This window comes from Triplophysa dalaica, chromosome 11 (assembly GCF_015846415.1).
Source record: "Triplophysa dalaica isolate WHDGS20190420 chromosome 11, ASM1584641v1, whole genome shotgun sequence".
Classification (NCBI taxonomy): domain Eukaryota; kingdom Metazoa; phylum Chordata; class Actinopteri; order Cypriniformes; family Nemacheilidae; genus Triplophysa; species Triplophysa dalaica.
In genome coordinates this window covers 7,990,903-8,013,566 of record NC_079552.1, presented here as the reverse complement: position 1 = coordinate 8,013,566, position 22,664 = coordinate 7,990,903, and the positions used below count along the sequence as shown (strand labels likewise).

Sequence of the window (22,664 nt, the reverse complement as noted above, 5' to 3'; positions counted from 1 at the left end):
AGCCTATAATATACACATTAATATGTTCTGTTTGGTGTGAGCGCAAAAGACCGACACTGTTTAACCATAGGGAGATGAGATGCTATCCCACAATAAATATTTATTTTTGACCTTGTTTAGGAAAAAAACACAAATTGTCTAAACCACACATTTATATGACGTGACTTAAATATTATAGGCCTATGTTGAATTATTATCAACGTTAAAAAATAAAAATAAACACTGTACAAAGGGCAGGTTGAACTGTTCGGGCGCGCTTCTCTGATGAGCTAGCGCCCTCTGTCGGCAGGAAGCGTTACATTCTGACAGGACTTCCTTGGCAACGGCGATCCACGCTTCCTTAGCTACAGCCTAACGTAAACAATAGAATGCGCTTAATGAAGAGGAAAATCACTACAAGTGTAGCTGGAGGCTTTATATTTGTGTCTTTAAATATGTGGTGACGCATGTTAAAAGCGTAATGCTTCCGTTAAACTTTATGGTGCAAAGCGTGTTAACTGATATGTTTCGTTAAGTTATGGATTGTGAAGGAATTTGACCCGGCCAGTTCATCCAGTGGGCTCTGGACTGAAAACATCAATATTTATAAATGGTTATACAGGTAATTTTTTTAGTCTAAATATACATGTTACTATAACAGAATCTAACATTGTTACTGTGCAATTTTAAAACACGGTAAACGTTTGTGAACAAATGTTATATGGCTTGAAAAAGCTCAGTCTGATTATTTAATATAGTTTTAAATATAGTAGTCTTTGATTGATAGATAGATATATACATTTGTGTACATTTTATTAGGTAATGTCTAATTGGTTGAATGTCTTGCAATAACACTTAAATAATAAATAATAGTTTTTAAGCCCATCATGACACAGAGAGAGCAGCAGAGACTAAATCCAGATGAAGAAATTATAAAAGAGCTGGTGAGATTTCTACTTTGATCCTTTAAGCACCACTGTTTTGCTTGCATTATTATTTGAAACGGTCTTAAAATTTGCAAAGTGTGTTGGGTTTCTGGATGCCAGCATTGTTGTGGCTCTGTTTATTTCCTCAGTGTGTGTCCAACGGAGTATCCTATGAGAAGGTGTCTCAAGAAGGGAGTGAGATCCTGGACCTAGAGATGTTTTTCTCTGGATTTCCACGTATGCTGGGTCTCTCTCTCTTTCCTGGACTATCCAGGCTCACCATCGTAGGCCAGACCATCAGCGTAATCCAGGGCCTGGAGTGCTGTCCACTTCTCAAGGCATTATGGGTGGTTGAGTGCAGGTTAGATGTAAGTCACACCGCAGACAAAATACATATTCCAAACAGCCACATGATAAAAAAGTTTTAGTTTTGTGTCTTTCTTCAAAAATGGAGAGATCAGTTTAAATATATATTTTAACTTTATTTAAGACACAAAATTGCTTGTCTAATTCATCATGATGAAAATATTAAGATCTAAAAGCAGCGGGATCATGAGTAAAAAGGGTATTTGATTTGTATGTCATCGTTTGTCTGTTGAAGGAGATTTCGGGCTTGCAGAACTGTCTGCAACTACAAAAGTTATATCTGTATGACAACAACATCCAGCGTATCACAAATCTAGAGATGCTGGTCAACCTTCATGTTCTGTGGCTCAATAAAAACCAGATTTCTGAAATAGAGGTAGGCCGATTATCAACAAGTGGTGTGGAAGTAAAAGTTTTATGTTTACTTTAATGAGTTTTTAGCAGTGTTGTAATGTTAGTTATTGTTCTTAATGAAAATAACTATAAGGAAGTCTAGCTTTTTATACTAGGAATTTGTTAAGAAAGTTTATTTGTGTGTCCACTTTGTGTTTTATTTTATTCTGCAGGGGTTGAGTTCACTTGTAAATCTTGAGGAGCTGCATCTTGCTGATAATGCCATTGCGAAACTTGGTAAGTTTATGGTAAAAATATGTTTTTTTAATAAGGCACATTATTTTACTTACACTCTAATCTTTTATTCCTTCATCTTTGAGGTCAAAGCCTGGATCCAAACACCAGTCTCCAAAACCTAAACCTCTCAGGAAATAAAATCAGTTCTTTAAAGGTATGAGAATATGATTATTTTACCTGTCATAAAGAAGCAATGTAGCTTCAAGCGTTTGAATGATGCTTTAAATGATGCAGCTTATTGAGGTTAGGTGTGTTTAATAAAATTCCCGTTGGACAATAAAATAGAAACAAGATTCCATCAATATTAAAGGAACAACCCAGTCCAGAATATGTGACCATCATAGATGCTTTGGGTTGGCTGATTTGACTTGGTTTAGTAAGCATCTACCCACAACACTGTGCATTGTGTCAGAGAGTATTTCACAGGCAGGCATCGCTCACAATTTCTTCCGAAAATTTAAAAATCTACTTCTCAGGAAATTTTAGCCATCAGATTGTTGATTGCCCTTTGTGAAGAGCCCATTTTGATGGAGTCCAAGATTACTGGATAATCGTTTTTTTCCAGCCGTCACGCTGCTATTACTGCCGTCTGTATCTGCAAGCTTTTACTGAGCTCTCTCTCACCTCCTCACTACAGATCTGATTACTATTATTTCTGTTTGTTTTGTGTGGACTCTGTACTTTCTCAACTACCCTGGAGAAACTTGATAATTTCAGGAACGGCTCAATTGAAGTTTTTGCTTTTTAATTCATCATTAACATGATGTGGCATCTCTGCCCAGGCAATTTTCTTTCCCATCTCTATTTACCAGAAGATACACAGAGGCACTTTATAACGAAGCCAGATAAATATTTTCATTTTCAAGTGTGTGGGTTCTGAATGAGGTGTGCCTCTCTGAATGGGAGTCTTTGTTATTTCGTGCGAGTCGAGAGATTGAAAGGTCTTGGCTCAGTGCTCTTTGTGTGTTTCGGGTCTTCAGAGCTCTTTCTGTGTTACAAATACAGGCTTGTGACACAAGCAGACAGGTGTTGATGTGATACTTTTTGTACTGTTAATCTGCGGGCTCATTGTTCAGATGAACTGTAGTCTTGCTCATGTGGTTAAGGTTCTTTTCCCTAATGGGAAGCTAAATGCACTTCTGTTTGATGATGAACGTAACGGGGTACAAGCAAAATGTTTCACTTGTGTGGACAGAGGCTTTATCCTGATATTGCATGACAATATAAATATTAAAATAACACCATCCTGTATTTTTTTTTGCGTTTTTAAAGAAAATTTGAGCACTCATCTATGTACAATTTTTGATGCTACAGTGTTGTTGGTGTTGATGCTCTGCGGTTGCTAGGGTGCTATGTATGGTTGCTAGGTAATGGCTAACTGAATTATTTTGCTTTATCAAGGCATACATTTCAACAAAAGTTATAGGGCAACAAGACTGATGATATTCTGTTCCTAAAATATGCTTATTAAGTCTAAACCTATAGTGTTTTTTGGCCTGTTAATCATCTTATATCTGAAAATCATACACCGGATCGCTTAAAAAGTAATATCACACCTCTTAACACACCGCACAATTTGAGGTGTCATTCATGTCAATGGCACAAACAATTTTAGATCGATACTGCATCATAATCCGATAAAGCAAAAGTAACAATAATGCTTTTCTTGAACTCTTGTGTATTTTGTAGGAGCTGACCCATCTAACTCGGCTGTCCCAACTGAGAGAACTGAGTCTTACAGACCCTCAGTCCAGTCCAAACCCAGTGTGTCTTCTCTATAATTACTACACACACGTCCTGTATCACATGCCGCACCTGCAACGTCTGGACACGTATGATGTTTCAATGAAACATCTTAAAGATGCAGCGGAGGTAAGAGCAGAAGTGTGATAGTTTGTGTTCATCTGAGTGTTCGGTTAATGAGAATCATGGCAAAACATGCTTCTGTGTCAGTCTACAGTGCTAAAAAAGATGATGTATTACACCATGCGGGGACGATGTGCTCAACGACAGTTTGATGAACTCAAAGCCAAGCTCAGACAGCACAAAAAAGATCAAATACAACTACCAGAGGAGAGAATATGGGTGCTAACACACACGCTCAGAAATGTGGGTAAATACGCAAGGAACTTGCTAAACTTGCCATTAAAGAATGTGTGTGTTAAATCTTTTTGCTATTTCTGAGCAGTTGGAGTGTGAGCTGTCAAATAAACAGGGAGCTGGCAAGAAGTCAGGTGAACCTGAGGACTCTGATATTTGCTCTGACCGTGAGCAGAAACTCCAGCGCAAACTGGATGCTGTCAGAGACCGACTGAAGATCTGGGAACAGCGTCTAAAGAAGTGAGGAGGTGCGTTTGTGTCTCTGTGTATTATCTGTGATAGTTGTACTAAGGTTTTGGTGTTTGTTTGTGTTTTAGGTTAGAGGCGTGTTATCAGCGTGATCTGGCTTTGGCTTCGGACAGGAAGGAGATGATGGTGCATCTCCTATTGTTGGAGCTGGAAACCGTGGGAAATATTCGGTTTGAGGAGGGAAACACAAATGATCCTTGGTACTACACATTCCCAAAGTTGTACAAACAAGATCTGTTTCATTAAAACACAAGGACTCATGGTGTCTGTTTCCTCAGGTTCACCTCTTGTTATGATCTCTTGTTGTCTCGTTTCTGCGCGTGGGATTACAAAACTCACCACATCAATGGCATTAAGATCAATCGGATCATCCGGATCCATAACCAAGCCCTGCGGCTGCGCTTCCAGGACAAATTGCATTTTCTCAATATGGAGTCTCCGGCCATCTCACAGTAAGTCAAGCAGAGTGGTAGCATCATAAAATTAGGATGTATGAAATTTAGCAGTTCCATCTGACGCTCAGACTAGACAGAAAAGGTATCTCTCTCCCCCACAAAATGTTTTATCTTAAGCAAAATAGATATAGATATGTATATTCAAAGTTGATAACTTCAAACTGGTAGCGTTTGTATATGTGTTACAGGAACAGCAAGCGCCATACGGAGTATCTGTTCTACGTGCCTGATCCAGAGCATTCCTGCGAGGGCGATGAGATACTCCACATCGCAGAAACTGGTTTTAAAAACGCCGATGCATATAAGGTACCAAACTCTTCACAGGCAAACAAATATGATATTATTAATCCTATAACCTTCAACATGGATGCTTGTGTCTTGGCCTCAGGCGTTAGGCAGAGAGAGAGCTGTTCCTCTCTCTAACAGCGTGAGCATGTGTGACAGACTGCGGATGACATCCCTCCAAAAAACATCAGAATGTGACCCTGCCGACCCGCTTCCCTTCAGACATGGTCTGGATCCTCTAACATTTATATTTTCATGTTGGCATTTAACAGATGCTTTTATCCAAAGTGATATACAAGAGTGAGAAAACAATAAAATAATACAATATGACAAAAAGTGCTACGACAAGTTACCAGGTTTGACAATGCTAGCAAACGTCTCGAAACTGTTTCCTCTCGAAAAGTAAATAAATAAAAAGGTGTTTTCATAAGGTATGTTTTTATAAATACAAAATAAATATGCACAGTTGCAAGTATGTTATGTAAACACAAACTTTTATTCTGATGTGTTCTTCGACAGGCCAAGTGTTTTACAAGTGTTTATATTTGTGTTTATAGGTCAGTTGATCATTTCTAAAGTGTTCCTGGGCCGCAATGCTGGAGTAAAGGAGGGAGTCCCAATAGATTGTAAATATTACCCAAAAGCAAACTCCGTTTACCTGAGTACCGACTCAAAACAACACACAGCACTAACAGCCCCTGGTGAGTTCGAGTGTGTGTACGGAAATCATTCAGAGCAGAGGTCAACAGAGCAATATTGAGTTTGTGTATCTCTCTGTGTGCCTCAGACTGTGACTGTAGACAGAGGCAGAAACTGTGGTACATCTTTGATCATGAACTGGTGCTTCCAGAATACATTGTGGACTTTGAATATATCACACAGGTAATTTATGCAAAAAAGTGGGGTTATTAGAGTTTACTGTTCTTCAGAAAGTACATTTTGCATCTCTGGAACGTCTTTTCAGGACACACCTGAGCACTCCTCTTCTTCAGACCCCTCCTCTGTTACACATGTTTCCACGGCTGTTGCCTCATCTGAGTCCCTTGCTGAGCTGGACCTGGATGAGGGGGCATTAGGCATGGAACCCATCCTAAAACCCCACCCTAAGATGCTCAGTCTAGATGAGAAATCTATACTGACAGTGGCCAGAGCAAATGTGCTCAGTCAGATCACAGTGAGTATATACAATTAGACCGACAATACCAATGTACAACGACCCCAAAAAGTGTTTAAAGACACAGCCATTGTTTGTCACACAGGTGCTGAATCTACATGGGAACAGTCTGAATAAACTGTCAGAGATTTCTCGACTCACGGCTCTGCAGCGTCTCACCCTCAGCTTTAATGACTTAACTCGTCTGGGTGATATTTCACACATGGTAATAACCATTTCTCCCACTTTGTTCAACATTGAATGTCTTTTTTTTATAAAATGCATCAATGTTAATGCTCTTTTCATGTTGACCTCAGAAAGTGTCTGTGTTGACCTGTTTACAGTTACCTCAAACTTTCAATATCATTGGGTTAGTCAGTTGTTCATCATGTGTTTCTACCAAAACAAATGACAAGCTTTTTTCATAAAACAGCAACTATGAAAAGAATGTGTGTCAATTTTTTCTCCCTCTGTCTCTCTCACAATCTTTAGCCAAATCTGGAATATCTCGATGTTAGTTTTAATCGTATTTCAACTCTGGAGGGTCTGCGAGGACTTAGCCGACTGAAAGAACTGGATCTTCGCTGGAATCAGTTGACACGCCTCAGGGATGACATGAATGTTTTGCGTAAGCACACCCCAGCTCTACTCCGCCTGGACACACAGCATAATCCATGGCACAGGGTACGAGTCACCTTACATTACATTACATTACTTACCCACAGTTGTCGCTGATGTGGCCCTGTTGCATACTGCGGGTGCATATCATCACACATGTTTATATTTAAATGTGAAATGCACTATTTGGATGGGATTCAATTTATGTGTTTCAGCATAAGTGTGTGCGTTTGGTGATTCTCTGTCTTCTTAAGACCCTCACTCATCTGGATGACATTTTAGTGACGGAGGAGGAGGCGGCTGCTGCGGCTCAAATGGCTGCCCGATCCAGAATAAACCAGGTGTGTGGATGTTCTGGGTTTACACAATGTTACAATAAATAAGTCATTTGATCTTTGACTTTATTTTAATAATTTAATATTGTGTGTGTGTGGCCTTGTGTGTGTGCAGGCATCTCTGGTCGCCCACTCTTGGACTGATAGTGAACGACCGCGCAGTCTGAGTTTGTTGTCTTCTGTTCACCTACTCACACAGATGAGCCCGTCTCCATGGAAACACTCTCATGAGCTTGAACCAGGCTGGACTGCCAAAGTATGCAAACAGCACAAACGTTGATATATTGCAAAATACATTGCCTTTTTCATGGGTTTGAACACATCTAAGGGTAAATAAATGACAGACTTAACATTTTTGAGTGAACAACTACTATTTAACTACTTATGGTGCTGTGTTTTTGCCTTGTGGTTTCAGATCACTACGCTGAATCTGGATGGTCAACAGTTGACGCGACTCAGTAATTTAGACCAGCTGGTAAATCTACGCTGGGCTTCATTTGACAATAATGAGATATCACATATTGAGGGTCTGGAACACTGGCCTTTACTGGAGGAACTTTCACTTAACTGCAACAATATAAGCAGATTGGAAGGTGCTTCATCTTACCTTTCTCTGTCCATCACTTACCTTTTAGCTCTCTCTGTATAGAAAGTTATTCAATATTTTATATACACTTCTAAGCTGCTTTTCTTTGTTGTGTTTGTGGTAGTTTCGTGTACGCTGCAAAGGCTGACGCGTCTCAGCATAAACAGCAACCACCTACAGTGTTTAGATGGAGATGTATTAGACCGGCTGCCCAACCTTCACTTCCTGTCTGTTGAGGACAACATCATCTCCTCTCTTCATGGACTTCAAAGGTCACGCTTATTATTCGAGCTATACATCGGCAACAATGACATAAGCACCACCCGTGAAATCTTCCATTTAAAGGTAATTTGATTATTATCTGAGAGTATTTTATGTGAATCAATATTCATCCCAATGCTTCTCAAGACAGCACTAGACAGGTGATGAAAATTTCTCAGCAGTGTTATGGACTGCTGGTGAAGGAATGTAGCATTTAATATAGTAAACCACGATGGTGCTGATGTAGCATCTGTTTCTTTCAGACACTTTCCAGTTTAATCATTCTGGATCTGTATGGAAACCTCCTAGTGAGCAAACTGGAGAACTACAGGATCTACATGGTATTCCACCTGCCCTCTCTCAGAGCACTGGATGGAGTGGCTGTGGTACATACAAATATCAGTTACAAGCCATTCAAATGTATTTCTTCTCCGAAATTTTGCTACACAGGCAAACTGGGTGTGGAGCTCCCAAAATGATCTTACAACTGGCACTATTTGAAGCTTTTTTTGTGTGTGCAGGAGATGTGCGAGTCAGAAGCTGCCAAAGATGTGTTTGAAGGACGACTTACTGCAGATATGGTGGCTGAGAAACTGGGACACACTAACTACAGAGAGCTATCTGAGCTCAATCTGCAGTCCAGCTCAATCAGGTACATTTCATACGTTCACTGTGATACTGCAGTCAACATTACATTAACAAATGTTAATGTTCTCCCCATCTTTCTTTGTTATGTGAATGCATTAGGATGGTGGATCTGGCCCCTGCTAATTTGTTTGGTAATTTACGCAGTATTAATCTAGAACACAATAACCTCACTTCATTCAGTGGTCTCATCTTCCTGCCCAATATCAAGGTACGTATGTGTTAGGAGAGGGATTAGGAATAAATAAAATAAAATAAAAATATTCTCTCAAAAATAGTGTGTACAGAGGTTAAAGTCTGTCTATGGGATTGTGTTTACTCATTGTTTATGTTATCGTTCAAGAGGAAACACTCTTAGTTATGCAGATCACTTTTTTCTCATTTATTATTATTATGATATATTTTTTTTATTTTCAAGTACACACGTTAAACAACTATGTACCAAAAAACATACATAAATTGTTCATTTTTGGTGTAAGACTTTTATACAGTTTTGAATGTTTTGTGTCCACGCAGATGTTGTTTCTTAACTACAACCACATTGAGTCCATTCTGCCACGTCAAAAAGTACAGAGTCACATGAGCAACAAGCAGATTCTTCATCATAAAGTCACTTCCAGTGGCTATGGGCAGCAGAACAGCAGGCTCAGCAGGTACCACACACACACATCCATCTTGAAATCATCCATTGGACTGATATAGTTGCCTGTGTTACCACTAGGGGGCAACATGATCACACGTTATAAAAGGTTCTCAGACAGAAGTGGGTCTCTATATGTCAATTTTAAAGAAGCAAATTTCTTGTAAAATGCAAATTTTATTAAATAACAAACTGTCTTAACTGTTTCAGCTGCCATACAGATATGACACATATCCATGCATGTATGTTTTGTTTGCTTTCTCTCTCTTTCTCACTCTCTCCCCCTGCTTTATTGGTTTGTAGAGAAGGAGAATCTCGTGATAATCAAGAGCCTCTGATGCCCAGTTTAGAAGTTCTGCATCTAGGTCATAACGGCATTTCCAGCCTGTTGACTTTACAGCTGAGCCGACTGACAAACCTAAAAGCCCTGTTCCTACAAGGTAAAACACTCTCACCTGTGCACATACAATCCTCCTTTACTCAGAGCGTAAAATCTCTTCACTCTCCTTCTTTAAGGAAATGATATAAGTCAGGTGGACGGACTGGAGGGTCTCCAGAGGCTACTTGAGTTGGTTCTGGATCGAAATCGTATCAAGTCTTTGAATGAGAGCTCGTTCCGCGGACAGGAGTACCTGATGGACCTGCGTCTGGCAGAGAATCGCATACGCGAACTGAATCACCTGGAACCACTCACAGGGCTCAGAAGACTGTTTTTAGACATGAACAAAATACAGGTACACAAAACATCTAAATATACATACACTGTGGTCCAAACACTGTGACTCTTACTGTTCCAAAATATCCCCAAAAAAGCACCATTAAAAGAAATGAATTCATGAAAAGCTTTTGTGTGAGGAGCAAATTTCAATTAATAAAAAGTTAATATTGCTGAAAACTTATATTTTCCTTTTATTCTACTAGAGTATAAAGTTTTGGTGTGTGATAAATTATATTTTTTGCTCTTAGTTTGCTTAGACGTCCATTTGTCAAACAGGAATCTGTCGAATATACTGCTTATGTTATCGTACAGTTTGTATCGCATTGTATAATGGGAACATATTTAGGTGTTATACGTCAGGGTCACATGTGATTTCATTAACAGTGGAAACTCAAAAAACAAATTTTCAATGCGTGTGTACATTTTGGTATTTGAAGCTTGCTTTCATTATTCACCTCTCCATTTGCATCTCTCTATATGCGTGTGCCTGCAGTTTTACTGTAATTACTAAATTACAGTAATTCAGTCACTTAGCGTGTTTGTATTAGTGTAGTTAGGCCATTTGAGAGCTCTGCCGTTTCCCTGCCCCTGAATATAGTGTAATTACAGACACCCATTACCATCCCAGCAATGCAGCCCAAGGGGACAATTAACCAGTATTTACATTGATTGAAGGTCAGAGATGCGTGAATGTTTGCGAGTGTGTGTTTTTGAGACTCACGCATCTGTTTTTCACTCACTCATTCACCTCTCCATTCTTTTCTTCCTGTCTCTTGCTCTATTGACTGTGTTGTAGAAAACGCAATCATGACTTGTTAACAACGAATGTTTAATATGATTATACAAAAATCATTGATATATTAATTGTTGTGCATCGAGCTTTTGAAAAGGTTTACTATTGTAACATTATGTATGTCACAAACATTTCTAAGACCTAATGTGACTTGTTTGTGTTGCAGGATGTTTCAGAGCTGGAGAAACTGGAGGTTCTGCCTTCCCTTATAGAACTGTCTGTGGCTGGCAACCCAGTAAGTCTTTTTCTCACTGTATGTACACTTAAAAGAGCAGTTCACCTTCAAAATGAAAATTCTGTCATCATTTACTCACTCTCCTGTCATTTCAAACCTGTATGACTTTCTTTCTTCTGCAGAACACAAAAGAAGATATTTTGAAACAATTGTAACCAATGCAAGTGAATGGGGTGCTGTTAACAACATTCTTCAAAATATCTTCTTTTGTGTTCTGCAGAAGAAAGAAAGTCATACAGGTTTGAAATGACAGGAGAGTGAGTTAATGATGACAGAATTTTCATTTTGAAGGTGAACTACTCTTTTAAAGAAACAGTTCATCCAAAAAAATGTCTTTTATTATTACTCACTACTTACTCATTATTTGTGTTGTTCAAACTGCGATAGCAATGGACTTGACTATGAAGACCCCGAGTTTTCATGCACTCTCATGACAACGGCCTCAGAGAAATGGCGCAGGTCCAAAACTTTATCGAATAATGAGTTTATTTTTATTTTCCTCCACCAAGCCAAAATGCCATTTATTTGCTATCTGGACACTTGAAATATACATCTCAAGTCATGTTATTTTATAATGCTTTTACGTCTGTTTGAAGTCTGAAAAGGGGTCACAATTTACTCTTATTGTAAACAGAAAACCAAAACACCACATTTTTTAATTCGGATTAGAACATCACAGAAAGCCTTTGCAGGTTTGAATGACACATGGGTGTGGAAGTAATGACAAAATTATGATTTTAGATGAACAGTTCCTTTACTATAAACTATGCTGTAGATCAGGTTTCACATTGTGCAATGCCCATGTCTTTAGTTACTGTTCATTTATTCAAGCCTGTTAATTCATCATGTGTTTGTGTTGCAGGTGTCACGGAGGTCACTCCATAGGCAAGCAGTGGTATTGCACCTGTCTAGACTGCATGTTCTGGATGGTCTCACTATCACACTGGAGGAAAGAACCAGAGCAGAACTTTTATCAAATGAAGCACAGGTAGCTCACACACAGGCCTTTTCTATCCAGGTGAAGCTTTGTATCTGAGTACTAATTTTGGAACAAGACACAAATCACATGTATTTATGGGTGTGTATGTGTGTAGGGTTCTAGCTCAGGTGCTGCTGATATGACTTTACCAGGTCTGGTACCATTGATGACCCGACCAGTTCCTTTAAGGCGTACCAGCCTGAATCCAGGAATACACACACTTATAACTGATCAGCAAGAAGACCCACATGATAAAGGCAGATGTATGTATACATACATTACACCAATGCACATGTTTTTGTGATGTACAAACAGTTTTTATGCGTGTTTTAAGATAAGAAGCAGAGAGGAGGTGTCTCGTTCCTACGTGGCCTTCAGAATGATGTGAGCTTCAGGCAGATCAGAGGAGCTTCTAGCCATTACCCAACAGTACTGCACCCGACCGGACACAGAGTTTTCTCCATTTATCCTAACAGTGATCTCGACAGCAGGTGTGTATACACACTAAATCACCGGTTCGTTTAAGTTCTGTGAACGGCAATAAAGGTATTTATGATTATTGCGATTATTTTATGTTCTCACAGGTACCAGTTTCATGGCGGTCCAAGGCCTAAACCTCCTCTGTAACTGCAGAACCATAGCGACACACTGTGTGTGCATTTTTGTCATGTGTGTTTCTTCACACAAAATTCCTAGATCAATGGATCTTATGTTGAACTTATGTTTATTCATATTTAAAATATGTTTATTAAATGTGAATATCATAAAGATATTAAATGTCTATTTCTCTGAATGGTGTTCTTTTGTCTTAAGGTTAGAAAAGATTTACTCAAAGTATGAAGTTTCTTAACTCGACTACTAAAGGGATAGTTTCTAATCTTTCATCATTTCCTGTGTGTATGATTGACTTTTTTCTGCAAAGCACAAAAGAAGATATTTTGAAAAACACTGGAAACCAAACAACACAGTCCCCATTGACTTCCATTGTACAAAACCACTGAGACATTTCACATTAAAAATATTATTTTTTGTTCCACAAAAGATAGTCATTTACAGGTTTTGAAAGACACAAGAGTAATGAAATTATGACAAAATATTTATTTGCAGTGAAATATAATTTCTTTTCGTTTTTCACTCATTTCACTCACTAAACAAATACTAAGATATTATTAATAATGATATTTTGAAAAATAAAAATGATATTACTGTTGGTTAGGGAAAAAAACATGATAGTAGCAATAACTGAGGAAGAGCACAGGGCCTTACACAGCCACTTTACATTTAAGTGCATTAAAAAGCACATCAAAACACACATTTCTAAGTTTTGCTATCAGCTTTTCTTCTGCGAGTATAAACCCATTTCGAGCTCTCTTAGGTGGAAGAGTTCTTGTTACAGCTATAGCAAACAGTGATTTGTGTCAGACTGTGACACTGAAAATAGAGCGGAGGTTTTTGCCTGTTTTTTAGTGGCCTTTATCATGAGGGCAGTTTAACAGCACAACTGAATCTCGACTATTTGGAGAAATTCAAAGGCAATCACTCACATAATGTGTTCAGTAAAAACCTGTCATCAAAGCTCAGGGTAATTCTCTTCCTGTTTTCCTCTGAAACATAATGGTGAGGGGTCGGCATGGGGGAGAAACGGAGAGAACTTAAACTGCCAGAATGAAAAGATATATTTAAATGTGAAGAAAATGAGAAAGGAAAGGAGAAGTAAATTCTTTGGAATTCAATGGTGATCCTGCTGTGGAAATAACACAGAACACATGTGTTGTCCAAGTTCTGTTTAATGGAAGTCAGAGGCAGTTTACTCCTCACTGGTTGATCGGTCTCTTCATATGCAGAGATGTCTGTGTTAACAGTAATGATAGTGGAATTCACATCTATTATCATCTTCTGAGATTAGTCCTTTAATCTATGGATCCTGACGCATATCATCTATCTTCTTTTCATCCATCAGTATATCTACAGTAAATCTGTTCATTCCTCATATCATCCAGCCACCCTTACCGACTTTACATATATATATATATATATATATATATATATATATATATATATATATATATATATATAATTATATAGGTACATACATACAGTACATATCCACACAGTCTATCCATCCATATACTTCATCTACATAGACCTACATACACCTATACAGTCATACTGTACATATACTCTATTGGGTATACGTATATTGTGGGGGTTTTGTGTATATAGACCACTTCAGGAGACATACACAATCGTGGTCCAATATGGTCCAGAAAAACTTTCTGTTGAATTTTTTTCGACCTACCCAAATGTTTGAACAAAACCAAACAAAACCTTTATTACCCAATCAAAATGTTAAACAAATATCTTTAAGATTTAATTATGTGACATTCAAGAAAAAGAAGAACTAAAACCGGAAGGCTTCTGGTCCATTGTTTACATCTTATAAGTGGTCTAAAGTGTGTAAACTATAATGTTCAATGTATATATTGTGTACTACATATAATGCATATACTTTGTCTTGCATAAATTTTGTATATTATTGTATTTTATAAACAATTTCACCCACCACTGCACTTCTGTGGTTTGATGTTTTGACAATAAATGTGATTTGATACATACATACAGCCATCCATCGCCGTGTGTCGTCTATCGCCGCCCTTCAGGTCGCATTGCGCAACTGTAGCATCAGCAGACGCGACGATGGATAACGGATCGGCTTTAGCCCCACAAAACTCCATCTACCTTGTGCGAGCCCCACCAACATGTCTCGGTCAGAGGTAGGTTATGTTAAATACCCAAAAATGCGTTTTTATTCTGTACGTTTAAACCGTTAAAAACATATCGCCTTTTAAACACAACCAGGAGCAGCTAACGCTAGCCGAGCTAACCCGCTCCCTCGCCCCTGCTCTCCTTACCTGCTGTATGGGATCAGTCAGGCCAACGTAATCGTGTAATGTGATATAAACGTTGTGTGTTTGGTTATTGTTATGCGTTGTTAAGTGCATGTTTGCTTCTCTGGTTGTCATAGCTCCTGGGTAAGCATGTGAACAGATCGCATGATGGAAGCTCACAACACGACTGCCTTGAATAAAATCTGATGCATATAAATAAATCAAAGGATCAGAAATGTGTATTCAAAGGACCATCCCGTAAAGTCGTTGTTATGTTTTAACGCTGTTTTGACCCAAATTACCCTCTGGACCAGCTGTGTTTATGTTCTGCTTTTGTTTTGGATACACACACCTCTCTGCATGCTATTTTGCTCATGGCAACAGACAGGTAAACTGGGAATCAGTTGTTTACATGCACAAGTTTAAAGTAACGTTTTATACGTACAGTATTTCTAATTGATTTTTACTTTTGTAAACGACTCTAGTCTATCCAATTCCTGCTACATGTCTGTGGTTATGTGTGTTTCCAGTGACTCATTGTCAACGGCACAGGGCATGTGTGTGTGTTCTGGAGCTGTTTGGAGGAGATGACTGAGTCTGTTCCCACCGTGCTGCGTTCATCACCATGGGACCAGATGTGCCCCTGCTCAACGACTACAAGCAGGAGTTCTTCTGGAAGCGCTTCCCACAGACTGTGTTGGGAGGGCCGAGGTTGAAACTCGGCTACTGTGCTCCACCGTATGTGTACGTGCACCAGCTGGTGTTATTCTTGACCCCATGGCTGTTGGGCGGCATCGGGACGGCCCTGTATCAGTTGAGGGTGCTGGACGACACCTGGGCGGGCCTTGTTTCCGGTATGCTCATGCTGGGTGTGGGCGCCACCGTGCAGGGACTGGCACAGTGTATGGCACGGAGGACAGGGGTGGTACAAAGACTGCCAGCTGCTAATAACATCCTCGCGGATGAGGAGGAGGTGGAGTTTACACACTGCGTGGCACCTGATACGGTACGGTTTGTGGTGCCCGGGAAAAAGTTTATGGCTAATGTGGTTCTGCATACGTTGCTTGCCGGAGCACTGTGCGGGTTGTCTACATGGTATCTGCTGCCGGATAGATTGGGCAGCTTGTATGGGCACACAGGAGTCGGACTGGGTGCTGTCGTGCCTTTGTTTGCCCTGAGCTGGGTGACCGTGTGTATCGCGGAGTACTCGCTTATCGTCAATACTGCGACAGAAACGGCCACGTTTCAACCACAGGATACGTACGAAATCACGCCTCTCACCAGACCCCTCTACATTCTCGCCTTTATCGCTGTGGACCTGGCTTTGAGGTACAATATCTTCTCTTTTGAAATGTTTACTGAGTATCGTTTTGTAGGCGGTGGATAGAAACGTCAAATGCTTATAATATTGATTGTTAAAGAATTTCCAGAATATTGAAATGCTTTCAATATTTACTCGCCCTCATGCCTTACTTTTTTCAGTAGAACACAAACGTTTTTAGCATTGAAATGTGAACCAATAGATCTTAGCCTTACAATCAAAACTGCTTGAAAAATGGTTTGTAAGCAATATCAGCCATCAGTATGTGTAGTTTTTTCATTTCCAGGGTCCAATTTTCTCTCATTTGTCTCAAGATTTGCAGGTTCTGCTGTTGTGGAATTGCAGGTAGCGGCTCAGGTGCTTCACGTGTTGTTTGTGGTTCTGCCGGTGCTTTGGGCTTTGGGAATGCTCTCGCCATTGGACGCTCTTCTGCTATGGGCCATGGAACAGACCTTGGTGCATGGCCTGGGTGGGTCGGCCATGTCCACCAACATCAGGTGAGCATCGTGCCCAGCTTTCACTGAAACAGAATCCTCCTGCTTTTCTTATTTGATTTGAGACAATTTCCTTTGTGATGGAAAAATGGGGCGAGTAAAGTTAACATTATTTCCAGACCTGTCATAGACATGTGTTTGATTTTTTTAGTAGTCTAGATTTAAAGGGATAGTTCACCCAAAAAAACACATCCAGACTTTTTTTGGGCAACAAAAAAGAAGATATTTTGAGAAATGTCTATACAATGGAAGTCAATGGGGATGAAAACAAAATCATTTTTGGATGAACTGTCCCTTTGATTGTGCTACATACCCATAACAAGGCATTGTTTTTTAGTCAATAAAATAAATCTGTTCCTTACGATAAGTGTTGCTGGATTTTACTTTGCTCTCTTTGGTTGTTTTTTTTCCATGCGCCTTGTGAGTGAGTAACGTTGCTCTGAATTCTTCTGGTCACATACCCAAAACAGTAAATGTCATGACACTATATGAACTGCTTTAGTGTCTTATAAATGTACATTTTTTCTCTCCTCTTTCAGGCTGTTGGTCATGTTTCTGTCATCTACGTGTGTTGCCATCTGTACATTCTTTATTCCCTCTTCCCTGGGCTTTGTCCTCTTCACCGTTGCCACGGGCTACCTCCTAAGTCAGGACCTGAGCCAGCTGCTGGTGCTAGTGAAGGGGGGCTCTGCAACCTTGGGTCTGGGCTGGTGGGGTCTTCCTCTTTCCCTGCTGCTCTTACTAGGGGCCTTGACTGAGGCAGGCCTCCTTCATCAGCTGTACCCCAACCAAACATTAGGGAATCGGACATTGAGTGTGAACTCTACAGAGAACTCGGGGTCTTCTGTGGTACCTTTAATCCCACAGGGGGTGATAGGCTTGCTCCTTATTGCCCTGTTTCTCATTACCCGTCTGCTGAGAGAGCTTCAGGGGGCGTGTGTTCTGGGAGGGGCCGTGCTTAACCCGCTCTATCCTAAAAGGGTCACGACAGCACTGGCTTTTAGGAGAAAGACTCGTGGGCTACGTGTCGCGGGGATAATCAGGAGGATGCTATTGAACCTGGGTGAGCTTTTTGAATTTTGTCCACCTGCATGAAATCTTGAGATCTTGACTTTTTTTTAATTTTGAAAGATTCGAAAAATTTCCAGATGTGTATGATTATTAATGCATTTGTCATGTCTGACTTTGCAGTCAGTCCATTGGCGATGATAGCGTTTTTGTCTGTGGACGAGTCTCTTGCAAAGCTGCACACGGCCTCCCTCGCTATTGGCTTCACGCGAGCATTCAGGGTGGTACGACATTTTGTCAAAACTTAAAGCTTTATGAGGATGAAGAACCCCGTTTACACCCCTTGACCTATGGCTTTCGTACGACAGGTGTGGCAGAACTCTGAAGCTGGTCTGCTGCAGATGGTGTTGGTGGTGATCATCAGGCTCGCTGGGGGACACAGAGCAAATCACTGGCATGAGTTGGGCACTACGGTACAGCTGATTCTGGTAAGTTGTAAAAACAACACTTGGAGGCTAACATAGGCTTTTAAGATAACTATGTTGACCATAATGTGTTTTTTATTCATTCTCTTTCTCACTGACAGGTCTCTCTGATCATCAATCGCGTGTCTCAGTTTGTGTATAAGCTAAATTTCGCTCTTACGGTCTTGATCACATCTTGGACAGAGAATAAACAGCGGCGTCAGTCCGCAGGCACTCTGCTGGCCCTGAACGCTGCTCTGTGTCCACTGCTGCTGGCCGTGGTGGTCCTCTCTGCCCTTCTCTCCGCCCCTCTCCTCCCTCTCTTTACACTACCTGTCTTCCTGGTGGGGTTCCCCAGGCCACTGCGCTCCTGGCCGGGCACCCCGGGCACCGCCTGCCCTTGCCCAGACTCTGTATATTACCAGCAGCTCTGCAAAAGACTGGCATCAGCTATCAGACCAGCACTTGCTAATGGCACTTTTGGTGAGTTACACCATATCCCAAAAATTCTGATCACAGTTAAAATTACTTGCGTGACATGGATATTTAAATGCTTAAATAACTAGGTTTAAGAATCTCTTAACTATTTGGTAACTGGTTGTAGGCTCCTGTTCTCCTGGGACTCACTACCTTGGGCGCTTCCAAGGTCGGCTTCTGTGGATTTCAGTTCTCGAAAGAGGCTACGGCTACTGCACTGTCAATATTAAGGTACACATACTTTCTTCCTTTTTTAAATGAATAAATAGTTAAAATTGCAGATGAGCTGCATACAACAGTTTTTGGTTTTATCACTGTTTGATATCTTGAGTGATGTTTGACTGAATGTGTTGTTTTTATCACAGGGTTTAGAGCTACAGGAAACATCGTGCCACACCGTTGAGGCTCGACGTGTTGACGAAGTGTTTGAAGGGGCTTTCGACCATGTGGAGCGTCCCGGTCAGTGTTTCCGTCTGTTGAACCCTCACTGGGGTAACGCTCTGACTCCCTGCTCCGTGTTGCCCGTCAGGGTCTACTCTGATGCTCAAAATGTTCTAACAGGGATCATCGATTCCCCTGACCACCTGCGTCAGCTAAACTCGGATTTTCTTAAAACACTCGTCTGGATTTTGTTGCGTTACTGTGTGCAGGATCTGACCTGTGGTACTCATAGAACGAAAGGGCAGTCTGTACAGACCTCTGGACGCAAGTCGCAGAGCTCCCAGCATACCGTGCACCTGGAGCCTGGTCCAGCTGTGGTCAAAGTTGGAATAGACTCTCAAGTGCGTCCTGAGTCCTCTTCTTCTTCTCATTTTAGGGGGCAGGACAGTTCCAGCCTAACGTCCTTTACTGATTGGTCAGATGAGGATGATCTGTTTGGTCCGATGCCTGTGCGGCGGCCAATAAAAATGATGGTACGGACAGAAGAAAAACAGAAGGAGCTTGGGTTGGGGGTATCTTTGCCAGGGTCTGTAGAAATCCACAGTCTATATGAAAGCATGGCACTGTCCTCGCTTCCCACCCTTAGACCTCTGGGCATGGGTCTGGGGCTCGGCCTGCCCATTGTAGATAAAGGGAAGGATAACATCCCCACTCTCACTTCAACTACAGTCCCATGCAACTCTCAGCCTCTCCACTTCACCAGCCCTCACTCAGAACTCTTCTCTTTGCCTACTGACTGGCGGACCGCCCCCTTACCTTTCCCTAAGATACAGGTTTTGAAGCCTTGCTTCCCAGAGGCCTGGTTTTTCTTCTGTTTGTCCCGGTTAGTGGTGGAGAGCTTTGGAGAAGGAGACTTTGAGCAGGTGACGCTAGGTTTGCGGGAGGACCGTGCACTGCTGGAGCTGTATACCCAGGTGGTTCTGTCGTGTTGTGTGGCGCTGGGAGCAGACACTCAGGTGTTCAATCCCAATCTGCTGTTCAGGCTGTACTGTGGGGACGGCCCATGGACCGAGGGACTGGAGTGGCTACGAACCAATAAAGAGCTGCATCAGCTTACTCTCAGGGCTTTCAGGTGAGATGAGCAAATGAGATTCCATACAAGTTTTGCATTTACTGCATTGTGAAGAGGCATCAGTTTATATTTCCTCCTATAACCAATACAAATTTGATGATTTAAGGATTATTCTCTGTATTTAGGTACAGTGTCAAACTTTTGGTAGACCAAGCATCTCTTGGTCCAGTGGAGAGTCTGGAGGAGCTTTACACAACTTTACAGGATTATCATGACAACTGGTTCATCGGCCTGGTAACAGACTGTGGTTGGCAAGACAGTGTTGTACAGGAGAAGCCCTTCCTGTTCTCTCTTGGACATGACCTCACCATGGTAAGAACAACATTTTTTATTTTAAGTGAGTACACTTACGTGTCCTTTGAAAGCAAATAAATAGTTTTGTATATCTGGACGTCTTTACAGCATATATGCGGTGATAAACAAACTGTTTTACACTTAAGGTATTCTCTGGACTCATAACATTATTAACGTTTTTGAACCAGAGGCAAAAATGAATAGACATAAATAGGTAAAGTTATAAATTTCCAGGAAAAAAACATGTAGCCTAATTAAAATCTGTTCAGTTTAAAGAGATAAGGGAACATGTGTTAATGTACAACACATACATACATATGTATACATATAAACATATTTTCATGCTTGTCTCTAGAAAAATGGATTAAATTTCTATATATAAGTCTTTTTTTGATTAACATAAAAGGTGACCTTTTCCATTATAAATTTCAATTGTCACATCAATCCAATAATCTATAGTTGGTCTCTCTTGTTTTAACCATTTGCGTAATTTTCTTCTTACCAGCTTTATCCACCGATACTGTATCAGGACATAGACAGCCGAAATAAAATATTCTGCTTTCTAGGGATATATCCTACCAGTTTGCTACTGTCTTAATTTGTGCTGCAATATAATAATCCTTTAATGAAGGGAGACCCCATCCCCCTTTGATTATCGTAGTGTTTTGAATCGTACTCTAGGCTTTTTGCCCTGGCAGATAAAGTGTGACAGCATTTTATGTCTTTCTATGAATTGTTTTCCCATTATTTCTACAGGTTAATGTTGAAAGAGGTATAGGAATTTTGGTAATACGCTCATTTTATTGTTTCAATTCTTCAGATAAAACTAAAAAAGGGATTCAATTCCACATATTTAAATAATCTCAAAATGTTGTAGATAGTTGTCCAAAAACAATATTTTGCCTTTTTCCTATGTCTTTTTTTTTGAGTGGATCCCCAAGTACTTAAATGTTTTTGTTTGCCATTTCAACAACAAAAATGTAATTCTTGGTATATTTTTTATGTTGTATTGGCTAGCCCCACCCACAACTTCATTTATTGGTCTAGAATTCCAAGTACGGAATATGTTCCTAATGGCTGCAATTGATTTAAGTGTGGACAAATAAAATTCCCGCTGAGTTGAACAATACAATCGGATTGCATAATTTATTATTCCTTACATTTCCAACTATAAAATCATTATTAAAATCACCTTCCTGTCTTTTCATAGGGGACATATACAAGCCGTGTGTTATCCCTGCAGGAGAATCTGGTGCAGGTTGGAGTTCTGAATGAGGAAGGTGTAAGGGGTCAGTGGGCCAACCTGTCCTGGGAGCTGCTATATGCTACAAATGATGACGAGGAGCGCTACAGTATTCAGGCCCATCCAGTGATGCTGAGGAACCTGACTGTTCAGGCAGCTGATCCACCGCTGGGATACCCCATCTATTCATCCCCGCTCATCCACCTGTGCTGTTTATGATAGTCACTTTGTGTTACAGCCCTTGAAGTTTCTTACCTGCACATCTTCTCATTTGTGATCAACATTCAAACAGGTGCTACCCAGTACTACAATTTCATGGTTTAAAGCCACGTTTTTTGGCTGAAGTCAGTCAAATGCATTTCTTTTCTTCCTTTACAGGGTACAATGAATTAAACTATTTTAATGAAGTGTTTAAATTTGAAGAACCTCTACAGTAACATTACGATCTGAAATGAATACACAGGTTAATAGAGGTCTGCAGCTGAAATATGAACTGATTTTAACAAACCTATTCTCCTGAACTGGCCCTGATCTATTAAGCAGACACTCCACACATTCATACCATAGACTCATTCAGACACAGAGCCTGCATTTATTCTTTTCTCCGGGAAATGTGCCCTATTTTCGGAACAACGGACCTAAGTAAGTAGGAACTTCTGTGTGTCCTTGACTAAATCTTACCTCGCATTGAGCTCCGATTTTGTTATTTAATTTTTCCGTTTTCACATTAAGCATATTGTTTATCAAGAGTGCTATCAAGAGACATAAATGCTGTTGCCCTTTTATGAACCCGTTTGTCCAATCTGAAGTATGTGCCTTGGTTACATTTTTGAATGGTTATTAAACATTTTGTCGAACATTTGAGCACCTCGTGGAAAATATCATTTTTTCTTTGTTCCTTGTACTTTGGCCTGGTATTTTTATAGTTGTGTAATTGTATAGCTGTAATTTATGTTTTCCTATCCATCATTTTTTTATCACAAATTGTTTAAATACTGATACATGCATC

At 40.3% G+C, this 22,664-nt stretch overlaps 2 protein-coding genes across 11 annotated transcripts; both read left to right on the top strand.

The window, feature by feature from the left end:
- The first annotated feature begins 214 nt into the window (after positions 1 to 214).
- On the top strand, positions 215 to 12,719 carry lrrc9 (leucine rich repeat containing 9). Of its 7 annotated transcripts, none has more exons than XM_056760208.1 (33): positions 215 to 601; positions 853 to 923; positions 1,055 to 1,273; positions 1,507 to 1,647; positions 1,838 to 1,901; positions 1,985 to 2,055; positions 3,591 to 3,773; positions 3,855 to 4,010; positions 4,090 to 4,241; positions 4,319 to 4,450; positions 4,529 to 4,702; positions 4,894 to 5,011; positions 5,094 to 5,217; positions 5,548 to 5,691; positions 5,778 to 5,872; positions 5,955 to 6,164; positions 6,250 to 6,369; positions 6,636 to 6,827; positions 7,016 to 7,102; positions 7,212 to 7,352; positions 7,512 to 7,689; positions 7,807 to 8,027; positions 8,207 to 8,329; positions 8,465 to 8,595; positions 8,691 to 8,799; positions 9,105 to 9,241; positions 9,532 to 9,668; positions 9,745 to 9,962; positions 10,906 to 10,974; positions 11,837 to 11,992; positions 12,069 to 12,216; positions 12,288 to 12,444; positions 12,538 to 12,719. In XM_056760208.1, the coding sequence occupies exons 2-33, from the start codon at positions 867 to 869 to the stop codon at positions 12,578 to 12,580; spliced, it is 4,407 nt and encodes a 1,468-aa protein (XP_056616186.1). In that variant the 5' UTR covers positions 215 to 601; positions 853 to 866; the 3' UTR covers positions 12,581 to 12,719. The 7 variants fall into 7 exon arrangements, with proteins under 7 accessions (XP_056616186.1, XP_056616184.1, XP_056616185.1 ...); XM_056760206.1 differs by having other exon boundaries at positions 6,977 to 7,102; positions 12,538 to 12,718; XM_056760207.1 differs by having other exon boundaries at positions 6,977 to 7,102; positions 11,837 to 11,962; positions 12,538 to 12,716.
- A 1,443-nt stretch (positions 12,720 to 14,162) lies between these two features.
- pcnx4 (pecanex 4) lies at positions 14,163 to 22,410 on the top strand. Of its 4 annotated transcripts, XR_008908306.1 has the most exons (12): positions 14,163 to 14,727; positions 15,372 to 16,170; positions 16,477 to 16,659; positions 17,196 to 17,719; positions 17,848 to 17,948; positions 18,033 to 18,152; positions 18,251 to 18,611; positions 18,733 to 18,836; positions 18,971 to 20,118; positions 20,244 to 20,430; positions 21,623 to 21,947; positions 22,034 to 22,410. XR_008908306.1 is itself a non-coding variant. In XM_056760849.1 (11 exons), exons 2-11 carry the CDS (start codon positions 15,467 to 15,469, stop codon positions 21,872 to 21,874), a joined length of 3,651 nt encoding a protein of 1,216 aa, XP_056616827.1. In that variant the 5' UTR covers positions 14,163 to 14,727; positions 15,372 to 15,466; the 3' UTR covers positions 21,875 to 22,410. The 4 variants fall into 4 exon arrangements, 3 of the variants coding, with proteins under 3 accessions (XP_056616827.1, XP_056616825.1, XP_056616826.1); XM_056760849.1 differs by having other exon boundaries at positions 21,656 to 22,410; XM_056760847.1 differs by having other exon boundaries at positions 21,623 to 22,410.
- The last annotated feature ends 254 nt before the right edge of the window (positions 22,411 to 22,664 follow it).

Coding starts and splice junctions, on each gene's coding strand:
- pcnx4 (XM_056760847.1), top strand. CDS start 15,467: ATGGGACCAGATGTGCCCCTGCTCAACGACTACAAGCAGGAGTTCTTC. Junction 18,153..18,250: donor CTACGGTACAGCTGATTCTG/GTAAGTTGTAAA, acceptor TCTCACTGACAG/GTCTCTCTGATCATCAATCG. Junction 20,431..21,622: donor TTGGACATGACCTCACCATG/GTAAGAACAACA, acceptor GTCTTTTCATAG/GGGACATATACAAGCCGTGT.
- lrrc9 (XM_056760206.1), top strand. CDS start 867: ATGACACAGAGAGAGCAGCAGAGACTAAATCCAGATGAAGAAATTATA. Junction 11,993..12,068: donor CACAGGCCTTTTCTATCCAG/GTGAAGCTTTGT, acceptor GTATGTGTGTAG/GGTTCTAGCTCAGGTGCTGC. Junction 12,445..12,537: donor AACAGTGATCTCGACAGCAG/GTGTGTATACAC, acceptor ATGTTCTCACAG/GTACCAGTTTCATGGCGGTC.